The sequence below is a fragment of the Typopeltis vanoorti genome, chromosome 2, assembly GCF_054136105.1.
Source record: "Typopeltis vanoorti isolate ZY-2024b chromosome 2, IOZ_Tvanoo_1.0, whole genome shotgun sequence".
In the NCBI taxonomy this organism is placed as follows: Eukaryota; Metazoa; Arthropoda; class Arachnida; order Uropygi; family Thelyphonidae; genus Typopeltis; species Typopeltis vanoorti.
In genome coordinates this window covers 23,085,161-23,104,638 of record NC_143550.1, presented here as the reverse complement: position 1 = coordinate 23,104,638, position 19,478 = coordinate 23,085,161, and the positions used below count along the sequence as shown (strand labels likewise).

General features: G+C 35.7%; 1 protein-coding gene across 2 annotated transcripts in view; it reads right to left on the bottom strand.

Moving 5' to 3' along the window:
- Nucleotides 1-19,478, bottom strand: part of LOC150108873 (serine/threonine-protein kinase unc-51-like) — a 400,205-nt gene that overhangs the window by 333,851 nt on the left and 46,876 nt on the right. For both annotated transcript variants that reach the window (XM_090410511.1, XM_090410519.1), the window contains exons 6-7: nucleotides 12,356-12,406; nucleotides 711-907 (exon numbers count right to left, since the gene is read on the bottom strand). In XM_090410511.1, coding sequence (XP_090266637.1) covers nucleotides 711-907; nucleotides 12,356-12,406 — 248 coding nt within the window. The remainder of the gene's footprint in view (nucleotides 1-710; nucleotides 908-12,355; nucleotides 12,407-19,478) is intronic.

The following is a 19,478-nucleotide window of genomic DNA, read 5'->3' as shown; positions in this document are numbered from 1 at the left end:
ACCATAAGTTTCCATGCTTGTAGTAAGATTGAAACATACTGATTAGAGGATACACTATCCACTCAGTAACTATATATAATATCAGAAATCTGCAGTATATGTACTCGCTAAGCAGCAACTGTCATATTTTATTTACTGATACTTAACAAATGCATGCAAAAAATTATATCCAATGATCACTTGATTATCCAACCTTTAAATGAATGAACCATCAATTAACTAATCCTTGAATGGCAAGGCATGTGAACTGACTTCTGATAAAGCACTATGTAACTGTGCCTTCACATATCCAACTCCTCAGCTATCTGACTGACAAACTGGTCTCTTGCTGTGGTTGGATAACTGAGAGATTACTGCATAACTTTTCCAAGTGGAAATACCCTACTGGGTGTGTCATATGCTTGGAAAGAATTTTTGAGGAGGTTTAGGGTTCAAATATTTACATTTTTTTATTGTTAATTTTTTTTTATTTATTTCTTTATAAGAGATATGTATATATCAATGCAATCTTGAAAGATATTTTTCTTTCATCTTTCTTTTGTCCTGTTTTGCCTTTTAACATATGCTAATGAAGGTAGTAAAATGGACTGTAAATACTGATAGAAACATATATGAAATTCAGATGAATTTGATCTAAATTTCCCTTATTCTTAGGCAAGACTAAATGAGAAAATTTGTTTTTAAAAATGATAAAATATCTTTCTACTCACCATGTACATCGGAGAACCACAGAGTGTAGCAGCCATAACACCATCCTGCAAAAATCGTGCAAATCCAAAATCTGCAATCTTCAGTGTAATCTCACCAGGAGATGGATTGGGTTTTCCAGAATGACAGAGAAGTATGTTCTGAGGTTTTAAGTCTCTATGAACTATTCCTTTGCCATTCAAGGCCTTCATTGCTCCAGCTAAAAAATAAGTCAAATTTAAAGAATGAAGCAATGTCAATAAATTACTTTCAAGTTTTAAAATTGTATATTCCATATAAAGTTACCAGTGGCGGCTCGTCCATAAGGGCTGCATTGGATGCAGCTCCAGCATTGAGTATACTAGCCAGTACTCACTAGTATATGTAAGTTTTCTCAACGCTGGAGCTGCATTCAATGCAGTCCTGCAGCTCTTATGGACGAGTGGTCACTGAAATTTACTCGAAAGAATAAGCAAACTATAAAATGTGTGCTCCATAAAAGGAACAAATGTTTTGGAAGGTCTTCTTTACCATATTGTACAAGTAAACATAAAGCTTGGGTAAAGTGGAAATTCCAATCTTTTTTACTCTGAAAAGATTACAGGATTCTGAAATATCCTCTGGCTTGATTTAAGTGACAGTTGATACTGTTCCCTTACATAACTTCAGTGAAAATTCCTCAATATTACAAAGTAATGAAGAATATACATTTGCCAACTAATTACTGATTTCGCAAACAGAAATTATCACACAAATAATAATAGTTATCTCTAATTTGCAGAGGAAACTATGTACTCTATATGACTAATTCATTATAATATAACTGTTAGGTGGTAAAAAAAAATTAAAAAAAAAAAACAGCTTAAATAATAAAACTAAGTTTTGATATTTATGTAAGTTTTTTTATAGCAATATCGATGTATAAATAGCAGAACATCACAATTCTAAAGCAAGAGATTATAGCTGTATGCACAATGGTTATCATTCTTAACCCACCTTTAGTCCACCTGCAGTGGGAATGTTCACAGACATCATTGCCTTAAAAAAAAAATAAATAAATAAAAAAATGCAATATTTGTGAAGGTTACTGAAATGAAACAAGTGAACCATGGAAAATGAACAAACAACACAACTTTCCAGCATTTTGAATCCATTCTCTTCAACAGAAAGATCCAGGTCCATATTGGTGGAAAAAAGAGCAGACCCAGATTCCTCCACAACAGTCTTCCACAGGGCTCTGTGTTATCCCCTTTACTATTATATCTACATGTCTGACTTATCACATACCAGCTCAAGCAAATATGTATACACCGATGATCTCGCTATCCTGCACCAGTCTACCTCCTATGTCAACCTGGAAACAACCTTGAACACAGACCTAAACATCCCAGAGGTGTACTTCAAGCAGTGGTACCTGAAGCCAAATCCAACAAAAACTGTGTCCACATCATTCACCTGAACAATGCAGAGGCGAATCGACACCTCAACCTCTCTTTCTCTGACAAAATGGTAGAACATGAATCTCACCTGAAATACCTTGGAATGATCTTGGATAGAAGCCTAACCTATAAAAGGCACATCACCAACCTGTTCAACAAAGTTAAAATAAGAAATAATATCATCTCGCAGCTTGTTGAAACAACTTGGGTTGTGGCGCAGAAGTCCTAAGGTCGTCTGCACTAGCCTTCACATTCTCTGCAGTAGAATATTGTGCCCCTATCTGGGAAAGAAGTGCACACACTAACATTATAGACACCTAGCCAAACTCTACCATGCGCACAATTAGTGGGACATCGAGAAGCACCTCACTCCCATATCCTATCTAACATTGCTCCACTAAATATACGGAGAAGACAAGCCTCGATTAAAGTATTTAATGAGGTAATGAGCAACCCCACTCCTGCCCCTGCACCAAACTCTCATAAATCCACTAGGTAGATTTATGAGAGTCTGATGATTCGTCTAAAATCACGAAACCATTTCTGGTCCATGGATGAACTCTCTCCAGCCTTACCATCAACATCTGACATGTGAAGAGAACACTGGTCCAACAATCTTCCAACAAATGGTTTCCTGGTTGAAACTCCCTGTGCTCTACAGCTTGGTTTTGCCCTTCCTAGGAAGATTTAGTCATCTATCAACAGAATCAGATCTAACCAGGGCAGATGTGGCTACCTACTGCATAAATGGAGACTATCAGACCATCATTATTGTGACCGTTCCCCTGTGGCCCAGACGATCACTCATATTGTGAATGACTGCCCAAAAAGCCAATTTCATAGTGGTGGCCTCCAGGACATCCACAACGTGATAGATGAGGCCCTGGATTGGCTTTCTGGTCTGGACATTGACCTGTAGCAGCTTTTGCCATAAGAATAAATAAATAAATAAATGTTTTTCATATAAGTTATAACGTTTTTTTTTTAATTTTCAAACACATAAAAATCTTAATGTAGGAGTTCATGTCATCAAAAGGAAAAAGATGAAGTGCACATATACAGTATATTGGGTAAATCAAATGTAACGGAATACTGTGATTTTCATTTCTACTAAATTAAGCCTGCTAATTTGCCTTTGCCCATATCACAAGATGAAAATATAGGTAAATGTGCGATTGATACTTCAGACCAAGTAATATTCCATGATTAACCAATTGCTGCCAGCCTGGTTGGCTGAGTGCTTATAGTATCTACTCTCTAATCAGCAGGTTGTGGGTTCAAATCCTGCTATGGACAAAGATTTATGTGATTGTCATTAGGTGGAAGATTAATTTATCACTTGGTGTGAAACCACCACCCTGTTTATTGAAGACCTGAAATGTCTTGAAAAATGTTCTACGTCTTGTCTCTAGGGAGGTTTCTGAACCAGGCAAAAATAAATTTTTAAAAAACAATAAAATTAAGAAAAACAAAAAAAATTCATTAACCTACCCACAGTGCTGATGTACTATTAACTCAGTTTTCAAATCTGTATGTTTAAAGTAGTTCGAACACAGTCCTGTATACAGCTGGTTCAGACCGATTTCCTTCTTATTCCATATAAATTTATTAAGTTAATTTCCTACCATATAGCTAAGCTTATTCAATTCATTGTCTTCTAGGAGTTTTCTAGTTGTATCTTCTGATAGAGCGCTTTATTTATGATTTTCTGTACCCATCCTATACTTAGAATCCTCCTGTAATAAGTTCTTTCAAACACCAAAATTCTTTTTCTTGATTCCTTATTTATTACCCATGCTTCAGATCCATACAGTACACCGCTAAAGATGCATGTTTCTAGTACTCTTAATTTCATTTACAGTTTTGTGCTCTCCATAGTGCTGTTCTATATTATTGCATTGAGCTTCTAACCATTTCATCTTATCCATTCTGAATGTTGCTTTTTTTTCACCTCATTACACTTTCTTCTGTACTCCTCCTGTTTGTTCTGATGTATCCCTTCTTTTTACTAACTTCAGTGTTTCCTGTCTAATCCATTTCTTCTTGATCTTCTCTTCTTCCAGTACTGTTTCTTCAACTGCATCTTCTATCGCCCCTTCATTACTCCTTTCACTCTTAGATTTGAATTTTTTTCCTTTTTCCACACTTTTTAGTTCCTTCTCTAACACTATCCTTATTCACTTATTCTTGCTGTATCTTTTTCTTTCTGATGATGGGATTTATATTTTCTTTGTAATTTCAACTTGATGTTTGCAATCACTAAGCTATGATCTGAATCTATATCTGCTCCTTCGTGCAGTCTTCCTTCGTGCGGCCAAGCGCGGTGGTGTGCAAACGGCACATCCACTGAGCTACACGTATTGATCTGTAAATGTCCATATAAATTTTCTCTTAGACTAGTGAACTCGTCTACATCTGACGAAACTAGCTTCCACTGATCAAATCTGGTCTTGGTGGTGACTCCCCTTCCATAATGAACTTCATTAGCATCCAAGAAGGGAGTACTCCCCCTCCCTTATCCAAAGATACTTCCAAGACAACCCGTGGATACCTGAAACCGTGGACAGTATTGAACCCTATATACTATGTTTTTTCCTACATCAATAATAAAGTTTAATTTATAAATTAGGCACAGTAAGAGATTAATAACAATAACTATTAATAAAAGTTATCTGAATGTGAATGGAATCTCAGCAACCTCGGTATACTTTTTTATTATTATTTATTTATTATTTTATGAAGTTGAGAAATTTCACCTTTTCACTTAAAAGGAAGCACTTTATGGCTTCTCTTTGGCATATCCGAATTCCCAGTATCACTACTCTTGCACTTCATCATCATCATCATCATCAAAATCCTGCCATGTACTTTCAAGGGGTACATGGCAGGATTTTGATGGGAGGGGGTTATGATATGTAGTTTATCATAGGGGAAACTTGATGTGAAGGCTGACTTCATGGCAGAGGACATATTTCTAAAAATGTTTTCCTCATTTTATACAAGCATGAGCAAACAAAATGTCCAGGCAATTTATACAGAGCAGTTGACTTCACATACAGTTGCTACTTGTATATAAAAATATGACTTCATTCTCATCATGGTCATGGATCATACTCCTGATGATGAGACTTCGTCATTATCAGAAGTCTGGACTGTGACCCATCCCATAGTGCATTGCAATATAGATGCTCAAGAAAGTAGTGTGCCATGCAGATACTGGGCAGCTTAAAGTAAGTCAACTGCTCTATAAATAAGTGGCCAGTCGTAAAGATACACTGCATGGAAAGAAGTCAAAAGACATTCCAATGGGCAAGGTGCATTATGCCATGTAACAAGTCATGTTTGTAGCCAGCATAAACTGAAGGAATATGATGCTCTGTCAGTGCACAACTGTGTCCCAGTGAAATGGCTGCAAGAAGGGAACTGATGGTGTTTGAAAGAGGTGTTGTAATAGGATGTCATGTTGCAGTCTTATCTGTGGCAAATTGACAAATTAGGCCATCCAGAACAGCAATCAGTGATACCATACTGAGATGTGAGTGCAGGGAGTCAAGTGCAAGTGCTAACTACAGTGGACGACCCATCACACTCACTGAACCATGGAGTGTTACAAAGGATAATATAAATTAAAGATACCAAGAAATTATATACAGGTAACCCTTGTATAACGTGGTACTTATACAACGCGGTCTACAAATTATAGCATCCCTTGTTCAACGCGGTCTACAATTTCTAGTAACCCTTTATTTATTTTTTCATATTTTTCACCATGGAACTTAAAAATCAAATTTTATCTTCGTTAAATTTGTGTCTGCCCATATCGCACAAGTAGTTATAAGTATCGAATTTAGTTTTATTGGATCACTGAATAAGGTACTGTACAGAGGCTTTTGCAGTCTGTGTCATTCTCAACAAATAGTGCAATTAGAGACAGATGGAATAAAAACAACGCTAACTCACATGTACCCTCTCACAGAAACTATGCTGTATAGATTTAAGCAAAACCATATGTTGCACCGAAACACAGTATCTAACTAAAAACTATTGTCCAATTTTTCAATTATGAAATAATTGTTTGTTTTATTGCATTTGAAATTCTCGATGCCATTATGACAGATCACAAAGGCTAACTTAAAAAAAAGACTACCAAGAATTGAAACATGCCATAATTAATGAATGTGTGAGTTCGCCTGCCAAAAAGCCATAAAATTCAACCAGGGGTTGAAAAGTTTGTGTGAGTTGAGCCAGTCAGTAATGAGAAGTTCCATTGGAATGATAAATGACACTCTGTTGTGAATGTGTTAAAATTAATAGTGAATGTTGTTATAACAGTTTCAGATGTTACGGAATTCGATTGAAGAGAATTAGCATTTCAACTCAACACTTATTGGTTGCTTTTGTCTTTGGGTCACGCGATCTTTTGTTAATACCCCACCAATCATATGCATGTCTTTATAGCTGCTGTCTTGTATAAAACAAAATTCAGCTTGTACGTATTGTAACAATTTTAAAAAAATTTGAATAACTTATAAGCATATAAAAGGATATCACCTGTAAATCGTTGACACACCAGCAAAATTCTCAGATGTGCCACCTCTGGCACAAGTGCCATAGGTTCGCCATCTAGGAATTACTGTATAAAGTGTTTATTGTTGAAAATTGTCTTCGTTTTCTGCCAGGAAAGCTCATTTAAAACCATAAGGGTGTTATGATTTTAAGCTGAGCAGTTTATTTTCTAGTGAGTTACATACATATGTAATGCTTTTTTTTATGTAAAAGTTTATTTTTATTGTAATGGATACTAAAACTGCAACGAAAGGGAAAAAATCAAGATTGAAGAGGAAATTCATTTCTCTCAAAGAAAAAATTAAAATCTTGGATCAGTTGAAAATTGGAGAAAAACCAGGAGTTGTTGCAAGGACTCTGAATTTAAATGAATCAACAATTCGAACAATCAAACAAAATGAACATAAAATCCTAGAAAGTGTTATTGCTAGGTCAACGGTAAGTGCAAAGAGCATTGCTCGTATTCATGATATTCTAATAGAAAAAATGGAGAAATCTCTAATGATTTGGATAGAAGATTGCACTCAAAAGAAAATTCCTTTGGATGGACACCTTATTAAGCAAAAAACGGTTTTCTTTGTATAATCTTAAAATCCAGGGAGAATCAGCACCAGCAGACGTTGAAGCTGCCCGAAAATACCCAGCAGAACTTTTAAAATATCATTAAAGAAGGTGGTTACAGTGCAGACCAGGTGTTCAATGCAGATGAATCTGGGTTATATTGGGGAAAAAAATGCCAAAACACACCTATATTTCGAAAAATGAAAGATCAGCTTCTGGATTCAAAGTTTCCAAAGATAGAATTACTCTACTGTTTTGTTGTAATGCATCAGGTGATTACATGACAAAACCAATGTTTATTAACCGATCTGCAAATCCTCGTGCGATGAAAGGGCTCGACAAATCCACCCTACCCGTTTATTGGCGGGCCAACAAAAAGGCATGGGTTACAGCTAGCATATTTGAAAATTGGTTTTTCAAGTGTTTTGTACCCGATGCAGAAAGTTACACAAAGAAAAAGAATATGGACTTCAAAATTCTACTAATTTTAGATAACGCACCAGGCCACCCAGAAAATTTAAGCCATCCAAATATTAAAATAACTTTTTTGCTGCCTAATACTACTTCACTTATTTAACCACTCGACCAAGGAATAACATCAACATTAAAGTCATATTATATTCGGCGAACATTTCAATTAATTTTAGAAAAAATGGAATCTAATCAAAACATGACACTGCCTCAAGCGTGGAAAGAGTTTTCAATACTGAATTGTGTAAAAATTATTATTCTGTCCATTAAGGAATTACAACCCTCTACGCTGAATGCTTGCTGGAAAAAAATATGGCCTGAAGCCGTTCTGGAACAAAATTTCGTACTACCTCCAGTGAATGCCATGCCAAGCTACGTCGTATAATAAACGCCGCACATATTTTTAGTGGAGAGGGCTTTTGCGATTTGGTTGAAAACGAAATTAGTAAATTAATTGATGGAGAAACAGATTATTGTGGGTTAATTTCCTGCTCTTTGTGAGCATTTTATGCTGTATTAGCTTTCTCTTGAGATGAAGGATTTAGGTTTTCTGCATTTGAAGCAATCTGAGGGCTTGTAGTCTGCTGCCTGTCGAATTAGCTGATTTGGGTCATTATCTGTGATTGCAAAGAATTTTTCTTTTATGTAGGTCTTGATATCTAGAAGGTTGCTTTTCGGTGTAACTGGAGATTTCTGATGAACTAAGGAAGATTAAACGCCATTCTTAGACATTTATTCTGGATCGTTTGTAGTCTTTAGATGTTTTTTTTAGTCGTGTGTACCCAGGTGGGTAAGGAATAAGTTAGTTGAGGTCTTATCACTGATTTGTAGAGGAGAATTTTGTTGTTTATGTTTAGGTAGCTGTTCCTATTCAAGAGTGGGTAAAACTGTACTATAGTCTGATTAGCTTTAGTGGAGATATTATTTATGTATGTCTTGAAGTTTAGTCATTTATCAAGCTGAACTCCTAGATATTTGGTTGAGTTATGCCAAGGAATGGTTTTTCCAAACATTTGTATAGTTGTGTTTGGGTCTGCCTTACGTCTGGTAAATAGTACTGTGCAGCTTTTTCCCCTGGGTTGATTGATATATGCCATTTGCTGTACCAATTCTCTAATATGTTGATTGCTATCTGCAGCTTGTTTATGGCCAGTTAAGGATGGAGTGACCTTGCTATGATAATCGTGTCATCGGCATAAATTTGAAGCGTTGTGGAGTGATGTTTCCTAAATCCGGATTGCTCGTCTTGAATAACGTGATTGTTATCTGCTGCCTTGAATCCATGCAAGTATAGCACATTCAACTATCTTACCCACACATGATAGGAGGCTGATACTTCTATAATTCTGAGGAAACTGTGTGTTTTTTCGAGGTTTTGGAATTAGGAAGACATCTGTGAGTTTCCATCGTTCTGGAAAGTAATTTAGCCATAGGATGGCATTAATAATGGCCACCAGATGCATAATACCTTTACGTGGACGTAGTTTGAGCACCTTGTTTATGATTCCATCTGGATGCAGAGCCTTTTTGTTATTTAATTTTCTTAAGATTTGATATATTTCTATTGGCAATATGGATTTGTTGTTTGATGGGAGTGTGGCATTCTGAGTTATTTTACATACTTGGGTGTGAATTTTTCTTATGAAGTTTAAATCTAAATTGTCATAATTGGGACTACATTGTCTTTCCAAGCTGTCTGCAAATGCTTCTGCTTTTTCTTCATCACTGTAGGCTATTCCATATTTACCTATTTACCTTGGGGAGGAAGTGTTATGTTTTGAGCGAAGCGATCTCATAATTTTCCACAAAGATTGATCTTCTGTGTTTAGGTGTTGTGTCTTGTTGTTCTAAAGCTGGTTTCGGTGATCCTTCAGAGCATACCAAACCTAGTTTGTTGCTCTGTTGACTGTCTATTTATCTGCGAGATCCACTGTTCTGTGATATTGTCTTCGTAACCTGTTTTTTTCTTGTTTCATGTCCTCTGGGAGACCATTTGGCAGTGGTTATATTTGTTACCTGTGATATTGCTGTTAATATTTGCTTTTCAAAGGATGTCACTGCCTTTTCTATTTCTTCAGGTGATGTAATATGTGGTACTGGGCCAAGGTTTTCCTGGAGAGCTGAGGGGAGTCGATTTCAGTTAATAATTGTGATGGCATTTTCAGTAAAATCTTGTATAGTGCCTAGTTGCAATATGATGGGGTTGTGATCAGAACTCAAGTCGTTAATTGCTTGTAGTTAGTAGCTGTGCACTGTGTTTTTTAATATAGTTATATTGAGTACATCAAGAAGGCTGGCTGCTCCGTACTGTGTGGGTTCTGTGGGTCTTAATACTGTTATATTTCGTGAAGTAGTATAATAGTTGAGTATTCTTCCATTGATATTTGAATTTCTGCTGTTCCAGACTGAATGTTTGATATTAAAATCTTCAGCTATGATTACTGCTCTGCCTGTGTTTAGTATTACAATCTTAGTCTGATTCTAGGAGGTTTTTATTCGTGAGGTTATAGGCTGCGAAGATCATGATACTGCTTGTTTTTTCCATAAGTATTTCTATTCCTGTTGTTTCCATATGTTGTTTGGGGTTCGGCTATTATGTTGTGTTTTATGTTTCTTTTGACAAAGATGACGGTGCCTCCTCCTCCTCTTGCATAGTCTCTGTCTGTACGGTATGTAATATAACTGTTGATTCTGATCTTGTCAGAATCAACAGTTATATTACATACCGTACCGGGTTTCTGCTGCAAACTCCTATAGTTCTTATATTTTGTTGGATAGTCCATTGGCATTCCAGTTGACAATCTGTAATGAATTAGGTTTTCTTTTGGATTTATCCATTAAGGATTTCAGAAAACAGTGACCGTGTGAGTCTTAGGATGATATCCTTGGTTTCTTGAGTTGGGTTCGTTTGCCAGAGTTCAGCAAGCATTTCTCCTATGCAGCTTGTTATGTTCTGTAGGATGGATTTGTTGGTTTGCTGTGAACAGTTTATTCTTGGCTTTTGGTCTTTTAGGTAGGTTGTCTTGCTACTTCAGTATATTCTTCCGTCCATTGTGGAGATGGTGGCTTGATGGGAGGACGTGCGTTCTTATATTGGTCAGCTGGTTTGGAGTTGTGTCTTCTGGTTTTGAGGAAATGCTGTGCAGCCCTTAGTTTGCAGGCCTCTGCAATTTGCACACTTTGCTGGTTGCATGTGTGATTTTTGGCATTCAGTTGTTGCATGTTTGCCACCACATTTACCGCATCAGTAATCTGCTTTACAGCAGCATTGTGAATAGCCAAACTTTTGGCAGCGATGACATTGCATTGTTATTAATTTGTGTTTTAATGATTCAGTCTTTATGACTAAATCAGAAATAGTTTGCAGATCGTAGATGTGTTTCTGATCTTTGCTGATTTCTACCATTACTAGAGGATCAGCTCTATGCATAAGGCTGACTTTAGTGGGTCTGAAGCCTTTGTTTTGAAGGTCTGACGTAATTTCATCTGTTGTAATTGATTCTGTTACCCATCTGAGTAAAACTTTGATGTTGTTTTCACTAGTTTCAGAAATGGGTCCTAGAACCCAAATGTAAAATCCCGTAGATCAAATCGATGATCTACCAGCAAAGAAAAGACCCCGAAGGGCTGCCAGCAAGACAGAGCGTTAGAAATAACACATGAAGTAATGGTGGAAGAGTCGTGATTTTCATTAGGCCTCAGCTAGAGCTTTCTACCTCCCTAGAAAGCAAACATCCATCACTGATCTTCTTTTCGAGTGGGGCCTACGCAGCCATTGACCTCATGCACATTTTGTGCAGAGGGGAAGAAAGTAGAAATTTGAGCTAGGATGAAGTCTGTGCAGTGCGAAGAACACAAAATGCCATTGAAATCAGACACAGTTATCTAGCGGAAAGAAGTGAATACATCTGCTCTCATCAAATGCCCAATAATCACTCAGGTGATTATTGGGCGTTTGATGGTTGGGTGATACTAAGGTTGAAGTAATGCTGAAAGTCATATTTTCATATACAAGTTGCCTAAATGTGTCACACTTATTAAAATACTCTGGATTAGAGATAGTTGTTGGAAGTTTTATCACTTGGTTATACTATAAATTAAAGATACCAAGAAATCATATACTTGGTTTAATCTTTTATCCAAGTGTATATGCAAAAACTGCCATTTATCAGCTGACATGTTGAATGTGGAGTTCTGGACATCAACTGGAACATGACTCTGCACAAAAATATTCAAAACACGAGGTTCACAACATGGATTTCCATTGTAACACTGCAATATGCAATCTTCACATTGCCTAAACCAACATGCAGAGCTGTGTTCATTGGTGCAAAGAGTGTGTACAGTTGGATGTGGAAGCTTGGAAAGCTGTTATGAAGTGATGAATTACACTACACTCTCTACCAAGTAGATGGATGGGTGTGCAGATGCCCAGTGAACATCTTTTACCAGAGCATAACCCCAACTAAAATTTATGGTGGTGGTATTTAAGAGGTGGCGAAGTCAAATGACTTTGCCACCTCTTAAAATACTGAGTCTAAACATCCTATTAAACTACTTTACCTTTTCGACAAACAGGATATTATAATTTATATTAAAATATTTAGCAAAACAAGAAGAAAGTAACTTACCAATTTGCCTTAAAAATAGTCTGATGGTATCTTCACTCAGAGTACCTTTGGCTTAGATAAATTAAATGATATTAAAATGTTACCCATACAAATGCACATATGTAAAAAAATAAGAAAAGAAAAATTTAGATCTAATGTTGACCAAAATGTAACAGCAACACAGAATATTAACATTGTACTTAGCTATTTCATTCAGTCAAAACAAATTACAGAACTGAAAAATACAAGAAAGAAATTTATGCACCTTTCCATATTTGTAATGTGGCAGGTGAATTTTGTAACAAATGGTATTTCTCTCTCTCTCACAACTTTATATACAATAAATTTTGAGGCACAGAAAATTTTTGCTTCTTTTTGCTTCTGCCCAACAACAGATTAAGTCTGAACTTTCTTAGATGGTTATCTACCATAAACAAAAGATATTTTAGTGGACACGGGGGTTCCACTTTATTCTTAGGAAATTAAATTGGCAGACATATCACAAGATACTAAGTCAAATAATACAGAAAAAACAAGCATTATGATACAGAAATTCTTTCTGTCTCAAATAACAGGTATGTCATGACTTATCACAAGGAGAAAATATCTGAAGGAAAACTTTCAACTAATAAATGGTTAATGGTGAGAAAGTTAGAAATTTATCTAGTCATTAAGAATTTAAAAATACATATTAAGATTAAAAGAAACAATTAGTTTCATGGGTTCTTCAGGGTAAACTATATATAAATGTATACTTGGCAAATACAAAATATAGATCAACAAGCTTAAGCTGGCAAGAAATTTTGTAGTATAAATAATAAAAAACATGCAGACAGTGAAAGGTGCCGAGTATTATTTCTAGCACTGTTTGGAGATAATTAGGTGAAAAGTTAATATCTAGCATATCGAGAAATCTAATAAAGGATTTCCAAAAGTCAGAATCAGTCCTTGATTCTTGTTGGCGAACCATGAGAAAAATGACTGTGGTGGATTCTTTTATCTAACGAGAGAGGGTATTTTCTTCTAGATAAGGCATGGAGGTCTCGTTCCTATCGATGTCATGATGGGTATGGGAAGAATGATAAGCTAAACCTGATATTTCTTTTCTTAGTACAAGCCACATTGCTGAGATATTCCTTTTTTTCTTACCTCAAAATGGCTAGAAGATCTGACCTATATAGGAAAAGTCACCAGATCATAGAATTCTGTACATCTCAGGATGGATAAAGAAGTCTGGAGAGACTTCTTTATCCCCATCTTGCACAAAGTTTTTTCATTTGCAATTCTTCATGCAAAATATATTCTACACGTCCTTTTGAAATGCCTATGGTCTCAGCAATTTCACGCACTTTGACTTACTGGTCATCCAATACCATATTATCGTATTCAATAATTTCTGGTGTTGTTACACTTTTTGGACGTCCTTCATGTGGATCATCTTCAAGGCTGATGATCTACCTTTGGACTCGGCAGCACATTTCTTAATTGTTGAAAACAAAGGAGAAGAGTGCCCATAAACTTTTATGAACTTCGAATGAATTTCTTTTGGTGTTAACACTTCTTTTACAAAGAATTTTATAACAGCACAATACTTAATTTTATCCATTTCAAGGGATACAGACAACACTTCTGCTTCAGACAGCTGTATAAAACAAACTACTTGATAGAATGACTTGCAATTTCACATGGATGCTTATGGCAGATGTACCAATTAGAAAAAAAAAAATCTTGCCAATAGTGTTACCATCTATGGTTGAGGCCGAGAACTTATCATATAAATAATTACTTTGAAAGATTATTAAACAAAACAAGAAGAAACAGAATGGTGGTATAAATTATTCAAGAGGAATGTAATAATCATTACATATCAATACCTGAAGTATCAAAGCTATGAAAAATATCTATGAAGAGAGGCAGCTAGAATAGATGATATTAAATCGAATATGTATATTACTTTTTGGTAGCACTACTTTACGTGCCATACTGTAGTTGTCTGTCTAACTCGTTTTAATATAATTAACTTTAATGCTTATTTCAGTCTTAAATCATATTGCTGCTGGTGAGGAACAGAGACAGGCATTGAGGGAAGGTGAATTAGAAAAGACAGAAAAATATTCTTCCTTATCTTCTTTCATCAATTACATACTAAATCTTCTTTTTCAAACTGATGATATCCAATGACTGCCATGGCTATCATGATCTTCATTCTCATCCACCAGATGACAGGTTGAGTACCCTATGAAGAAATCTTTGCCATTTATATCTCGTCGTTTCTGTCATCTCTCTGAAGCTCAATAATTGTTACCTTTTCTTCAATAACTTTAACCAAGTTCTTTCGGATCCACCTCTTGATTGTCTTCCTCCAATGATTCCATTCAAGGCTATGTTTGGTAATCTCTGAGAGGATATTCTGTGGAAGCATCCAAACCATCTTAGGTGTTTAACAATTATATCTGTAATAACTTCTCTATGGTTTAATTCATGTTCGACTTGCTCATTTGTTTTGTGTTCTGACCATCATCAAATTCCTGACATGTACCCTCAAGGGGTGTACAGGATATGATAGTACTACATGAAAAATTTACATCATCACTAACTTCCTATTTACAATTTTCCTCCAAATCAGTCTGTTACTTGTCAAGACTCAAACATTATCAGATCTTATATTTCTATTGTCTAAGGCACTTTGTACAGTATCAATCCACCTATATCTTGGTCTTCCTCTTGGTTGTTTTCCTGACAACCTGGCAGAGAAGCTTCTGTGGGACCATAGGCACAAATAAGTCTCATTGTCCAGTTCCCCATTCTCATATTTGCCCACATTACTCTACTTGAGACTGACTGCCATTCAAGAAGATTAGCCTCGTATTTTGTGTTGAATACTATGGCTACTCCTTCTTTTCCTTGATTGTCATTGCCTGAATATAACATTTTGTATTTATTGCTCAGAAAGATCTCACCAGTTTTGGTCTTTTTTGTTTCAGTCACCCCTATTATGTCGATCTGGTATTTATCCAACTACTCAGCTAGCTCCATTTCTTTGCCATTCAGGCTTCTTATGTTGATAGTAACCAATCTTTAACTTTGGTGATGTTGAGTTGGGGTGTGCTTTCAGATTTGTTCCAGTAGCTGACTTTTCGCTGTTCGCCCTAGTTCCCTGGCGAAAACAAATGGGGCCTTGTTTAACCAGGCAATGTCCCAGCCAGCAGGAAATTTTGCCATGTTGTACCATCATTTTGTATATCGGTTTAAGATATACAAAATAAGAATAATAAGAACAATAATAAGAATACAATTTGGTCAGCTAAATCCCAAATTGCCAGCCCATCCTTGTTCATTCAGTATCCAGGTAGATACCCAACAGGGTGCACCACGAGAAGGTGAGGATTGGACATTAGGTCAGAAGCCCTGGTTGGTTCTCCGCATTCCTTTAAAGGCTATGTGGAGGTCTCTCAGTTATACAGCTTTGACCCATGGATGCATTAATATAACAAAAATTTGGGATATAGTCATTTTAAGACTAACTTCAACTAACAGCTGTGAATTTCCTTTGATCTTATAATATCAGCAGGGTGCAAAATACAACGTTTTGTTTTCTCATGTACATTATAATTTTGAAATGCTTTCATTACTGCTTATCAGTGTCTCTATACTAAGGCAAATTATTTTGTGCTGTAAAGATGCATGTTTGCATCTTTACAGAAATAATATCAGCAGGTTAATAAATACTTTTGTTTTTGTATTCAATAGTGCTAAATTTAAGATGAATAAATTATAACACCTCAGTGTGTCTACATGTTTGAATCAATATCAAAACTCAGTTCCTTTATTTTTGATACTCCTTGCATTGTATAAAACACCTTCCTTTCACATAATTACACTTTAATGCTACTTCACTTTATATGTGAAAAATCCCCTTCTGTTCTGTGTTATCCCACCTACATGATCCTTTCTTTTAGTGTTGCACAGTGATCAGCATATAAAAAAATAAATATATTTATTTATTTTTTTAATTTAATTTTATTTTTTCACATTTGACTTCTGTAGATGTCATATGGTCACTGCTGTACCTCACATAGTTTTGGCAAACTATGTCTTCTGTTAAAATAAGTGGTAGGGTCGTAGATTCCCTTTCCAACAAAGTTTGTAGGACAATCACAAACATCCATGCCCATGGCGGGATTCGAACCCACGGCCTCTTGGTTGGAGAGCGGACAAGCTAACCACTCGGTCAACCAGGCCGGCCAAAGGGTATATGCTGCTCCTAAATTCAAGAAAATGTTAAATTATTATTTTTTTAAATAGTTGAGATACAATTTTGGCAGATTTTGTCACTATCCAAACTCACTCCTGTTTGGATGTGCATTATGTAAATGAATGGAAAGAACTCTTGAAATGGAAAAGAAAATAACATTTTTAGCATAAGATAAAATAGCATAAGATTTTTAAGGAATGAGCAAACAATGAAGTTGCCTATTTTGGCAAAAGTAGATAGCAATGGCTACTACCTTTAAGAAAGAAAACATCATTATGCTGTGAAGTAATAATATAGGTAAATACTTTTTAGTTTTCTCTCCATATCCTTTAAATTTCATATTTTTCCTGTCAGCAATCAACCTATTTTTTTAAATGGGTGCTGGTAGCATCTATTTAAAATGTAAAGAATTGTCACCTGTGATGAAAGTTAGTTTTCAGTTTGATCTGGAAACAAAACACCAGAGCAATGAATGGCATGTGGCGTCTTCTCCCTGGCAGAAGAAAGTTAGGTTGTAAAAATGTGTCAAGACAATGGTCATTGTTTTTTTTCGATGCTACTGGAATTATCTCCCAAGAATTTGTTCCTGATGGCACCACAACGAAAGGTCAGTATTATTTAGGAGTAATGCAACATCTGTACTGTTCCACAACAACAATTGGTTTCTGTTGCACGACAATACGCCCATGCATTGTGCACTGCCTGTGAAATACTGCTGGCTTCAAAGTTGATCTCTGTGACTGAACCTTCCCCCTATTTATTGCTTTTGGCTCCTGCAGCTTTTTTCCTCTTCTCAAAGATGAAGTGTACCTTAAAGAAAGGGGGAGCACTTCAGCAACATTGGGGGCATCCAATGAGGTGTGATCCAGAGATTGAAGTAGGTTACCGTTCAGGTCTTCCACCATGCCATCAAAAACCTGTACAACAGATGTAGGCATTGTGTGGAGTTGGAGGGAGATTATTTTGTGTAATTGACAATTCCAAATATAGTTCTTTGTTTAGATATACTAACTGTTGTCTGATTACTTAATGGGCACACTGTGTAAGGTAACCATGAGTATACTACACTCAGACTATCTGACTCACAAGATATCTGCCTGACTGGCGAGCCCACACAAATTTTTCATGCCCTGCATGTATGTATGCGCACTCGCACACACGCGTATACATACATAAATACACACACACACACACATATACGTTTTTTTTTTTTTTTTTTTAGAGCTTTCAGAATATTATTGGACTAAATTAAGTTGGATAAGTTGAAAAATAAGCCTCAGCTGCTCAGTTGGTTTCAATGGAGCCTTCTGTTTGGAAAGACCTGGGCTCAAATCCCGTCTATGAGATAAAGAACCTTTATCAGGGATTTTTAATCAATATTGAGTCAGCTGTTCTCATATGGGGGGTGAAGGAGTTTTTGTTCCCAGAAAGTCATGTTTTTCATCCCTCAAAACAGGTAAACCCACCCTGCAAACATGGATACCTGCAGAACACAAAATTCTGTTGAACAGGAAAGGCAATGGGAAACCCCCCTTTCTATAATCACTATTCCCTAATAAAGTAGCAATGCAACCAAAAAAAAATCAATCTTCAGATTGATGAACCCAAAATAAAATGAAGTTAAAAAAAAAAAAAAAAGAAGAAAAATATTTAATTGATGACTACTATATTTATAATGTCATTCAAGGAGGGGAGAAAAAACAACAACACTGAGGGGGAGCAGCTGGAGGATACTTGCACCACTGCAATAAATCCAAATATACAATCAATTACTGCCAGTTTTAGAGACTTAACTTTAATATGTCTATGAGGAAATTTAATCATGGATTTCAGAGAAACTGCAGTATTTTTCCACTTACAAAGAAAGATGACAGATAAAGCTTAGTAGCAAATTTCAATTTCACTGAATTAATGGCAAAAACAGCAACCTACTTACAACTCAAGTAAAAGCAACATGAGGCTTCTCACCAAACCTGTTAACTTTCAGTACATTTGTAATGAATACTAATTCAACACAACAAGTACTGAACGAAGAGAAAACTAATGTAATATTGCATGTGAGCATGAATAAACACAAACACCAAATAACGAGCACAGTAAAATATACTACCAGCATTGTACATGGTTTTCAACAAGATTATGACTAAGCAATCCAGTGTTCAAGAGACATTCTACTTTTCTGAATAATCATTCTGAAATAAAAGAGAGAAAAAGAGAAAATGCATAATGAAAAAGCTAATGAAAATACAATTAGGACTCAGAATGCATTTTATAATAGAAATTCGTTTTCATAAGCTAAGTAAATTATAAAAATTATTAACAGAGAAAGCATTTTAAGAATACATTAAAGACTGAATGTGCAGATATACAGGTACTACAAAATTACAATAATTATTGCATATAACTGTGCATAGAATTTTGAATTCAACAATTCAAAAAAAAATAAATAAATAAAATAACATACACACACACACAGGGTAATTAAAGAGGAGGTGTTCAGAGCCCTGTAGAAAAAAATGTATTGGACAAAATTCAACCAAGTTTGGTCGAAGTACACTCTGGAACATGGAGTTTTTATTTACAGAAGATAAAAATAGTACAAAATTCTGCCACCAGGTGACATTTGGCACTATAAGGATGTGATTTGGGATTAATTAAATAGTAATGGCTAGAAGAGATACAAAAAATCAATTTTTGTGTTCATATAACTTACAGATGTGGTTCAATGTCTTCCTTTCAGATGTTCTAAGAACTGCATTCTGTTGGATAAGTTGCAAATTTATTTCACATGTTGCGTTATTTCAATTTTCAATGTTGCTAAATCAGGAACATGTCCTTCATACACCACACGTTTCTGATGGCCCCACAAATAAAAGTCACAGGGGTTGA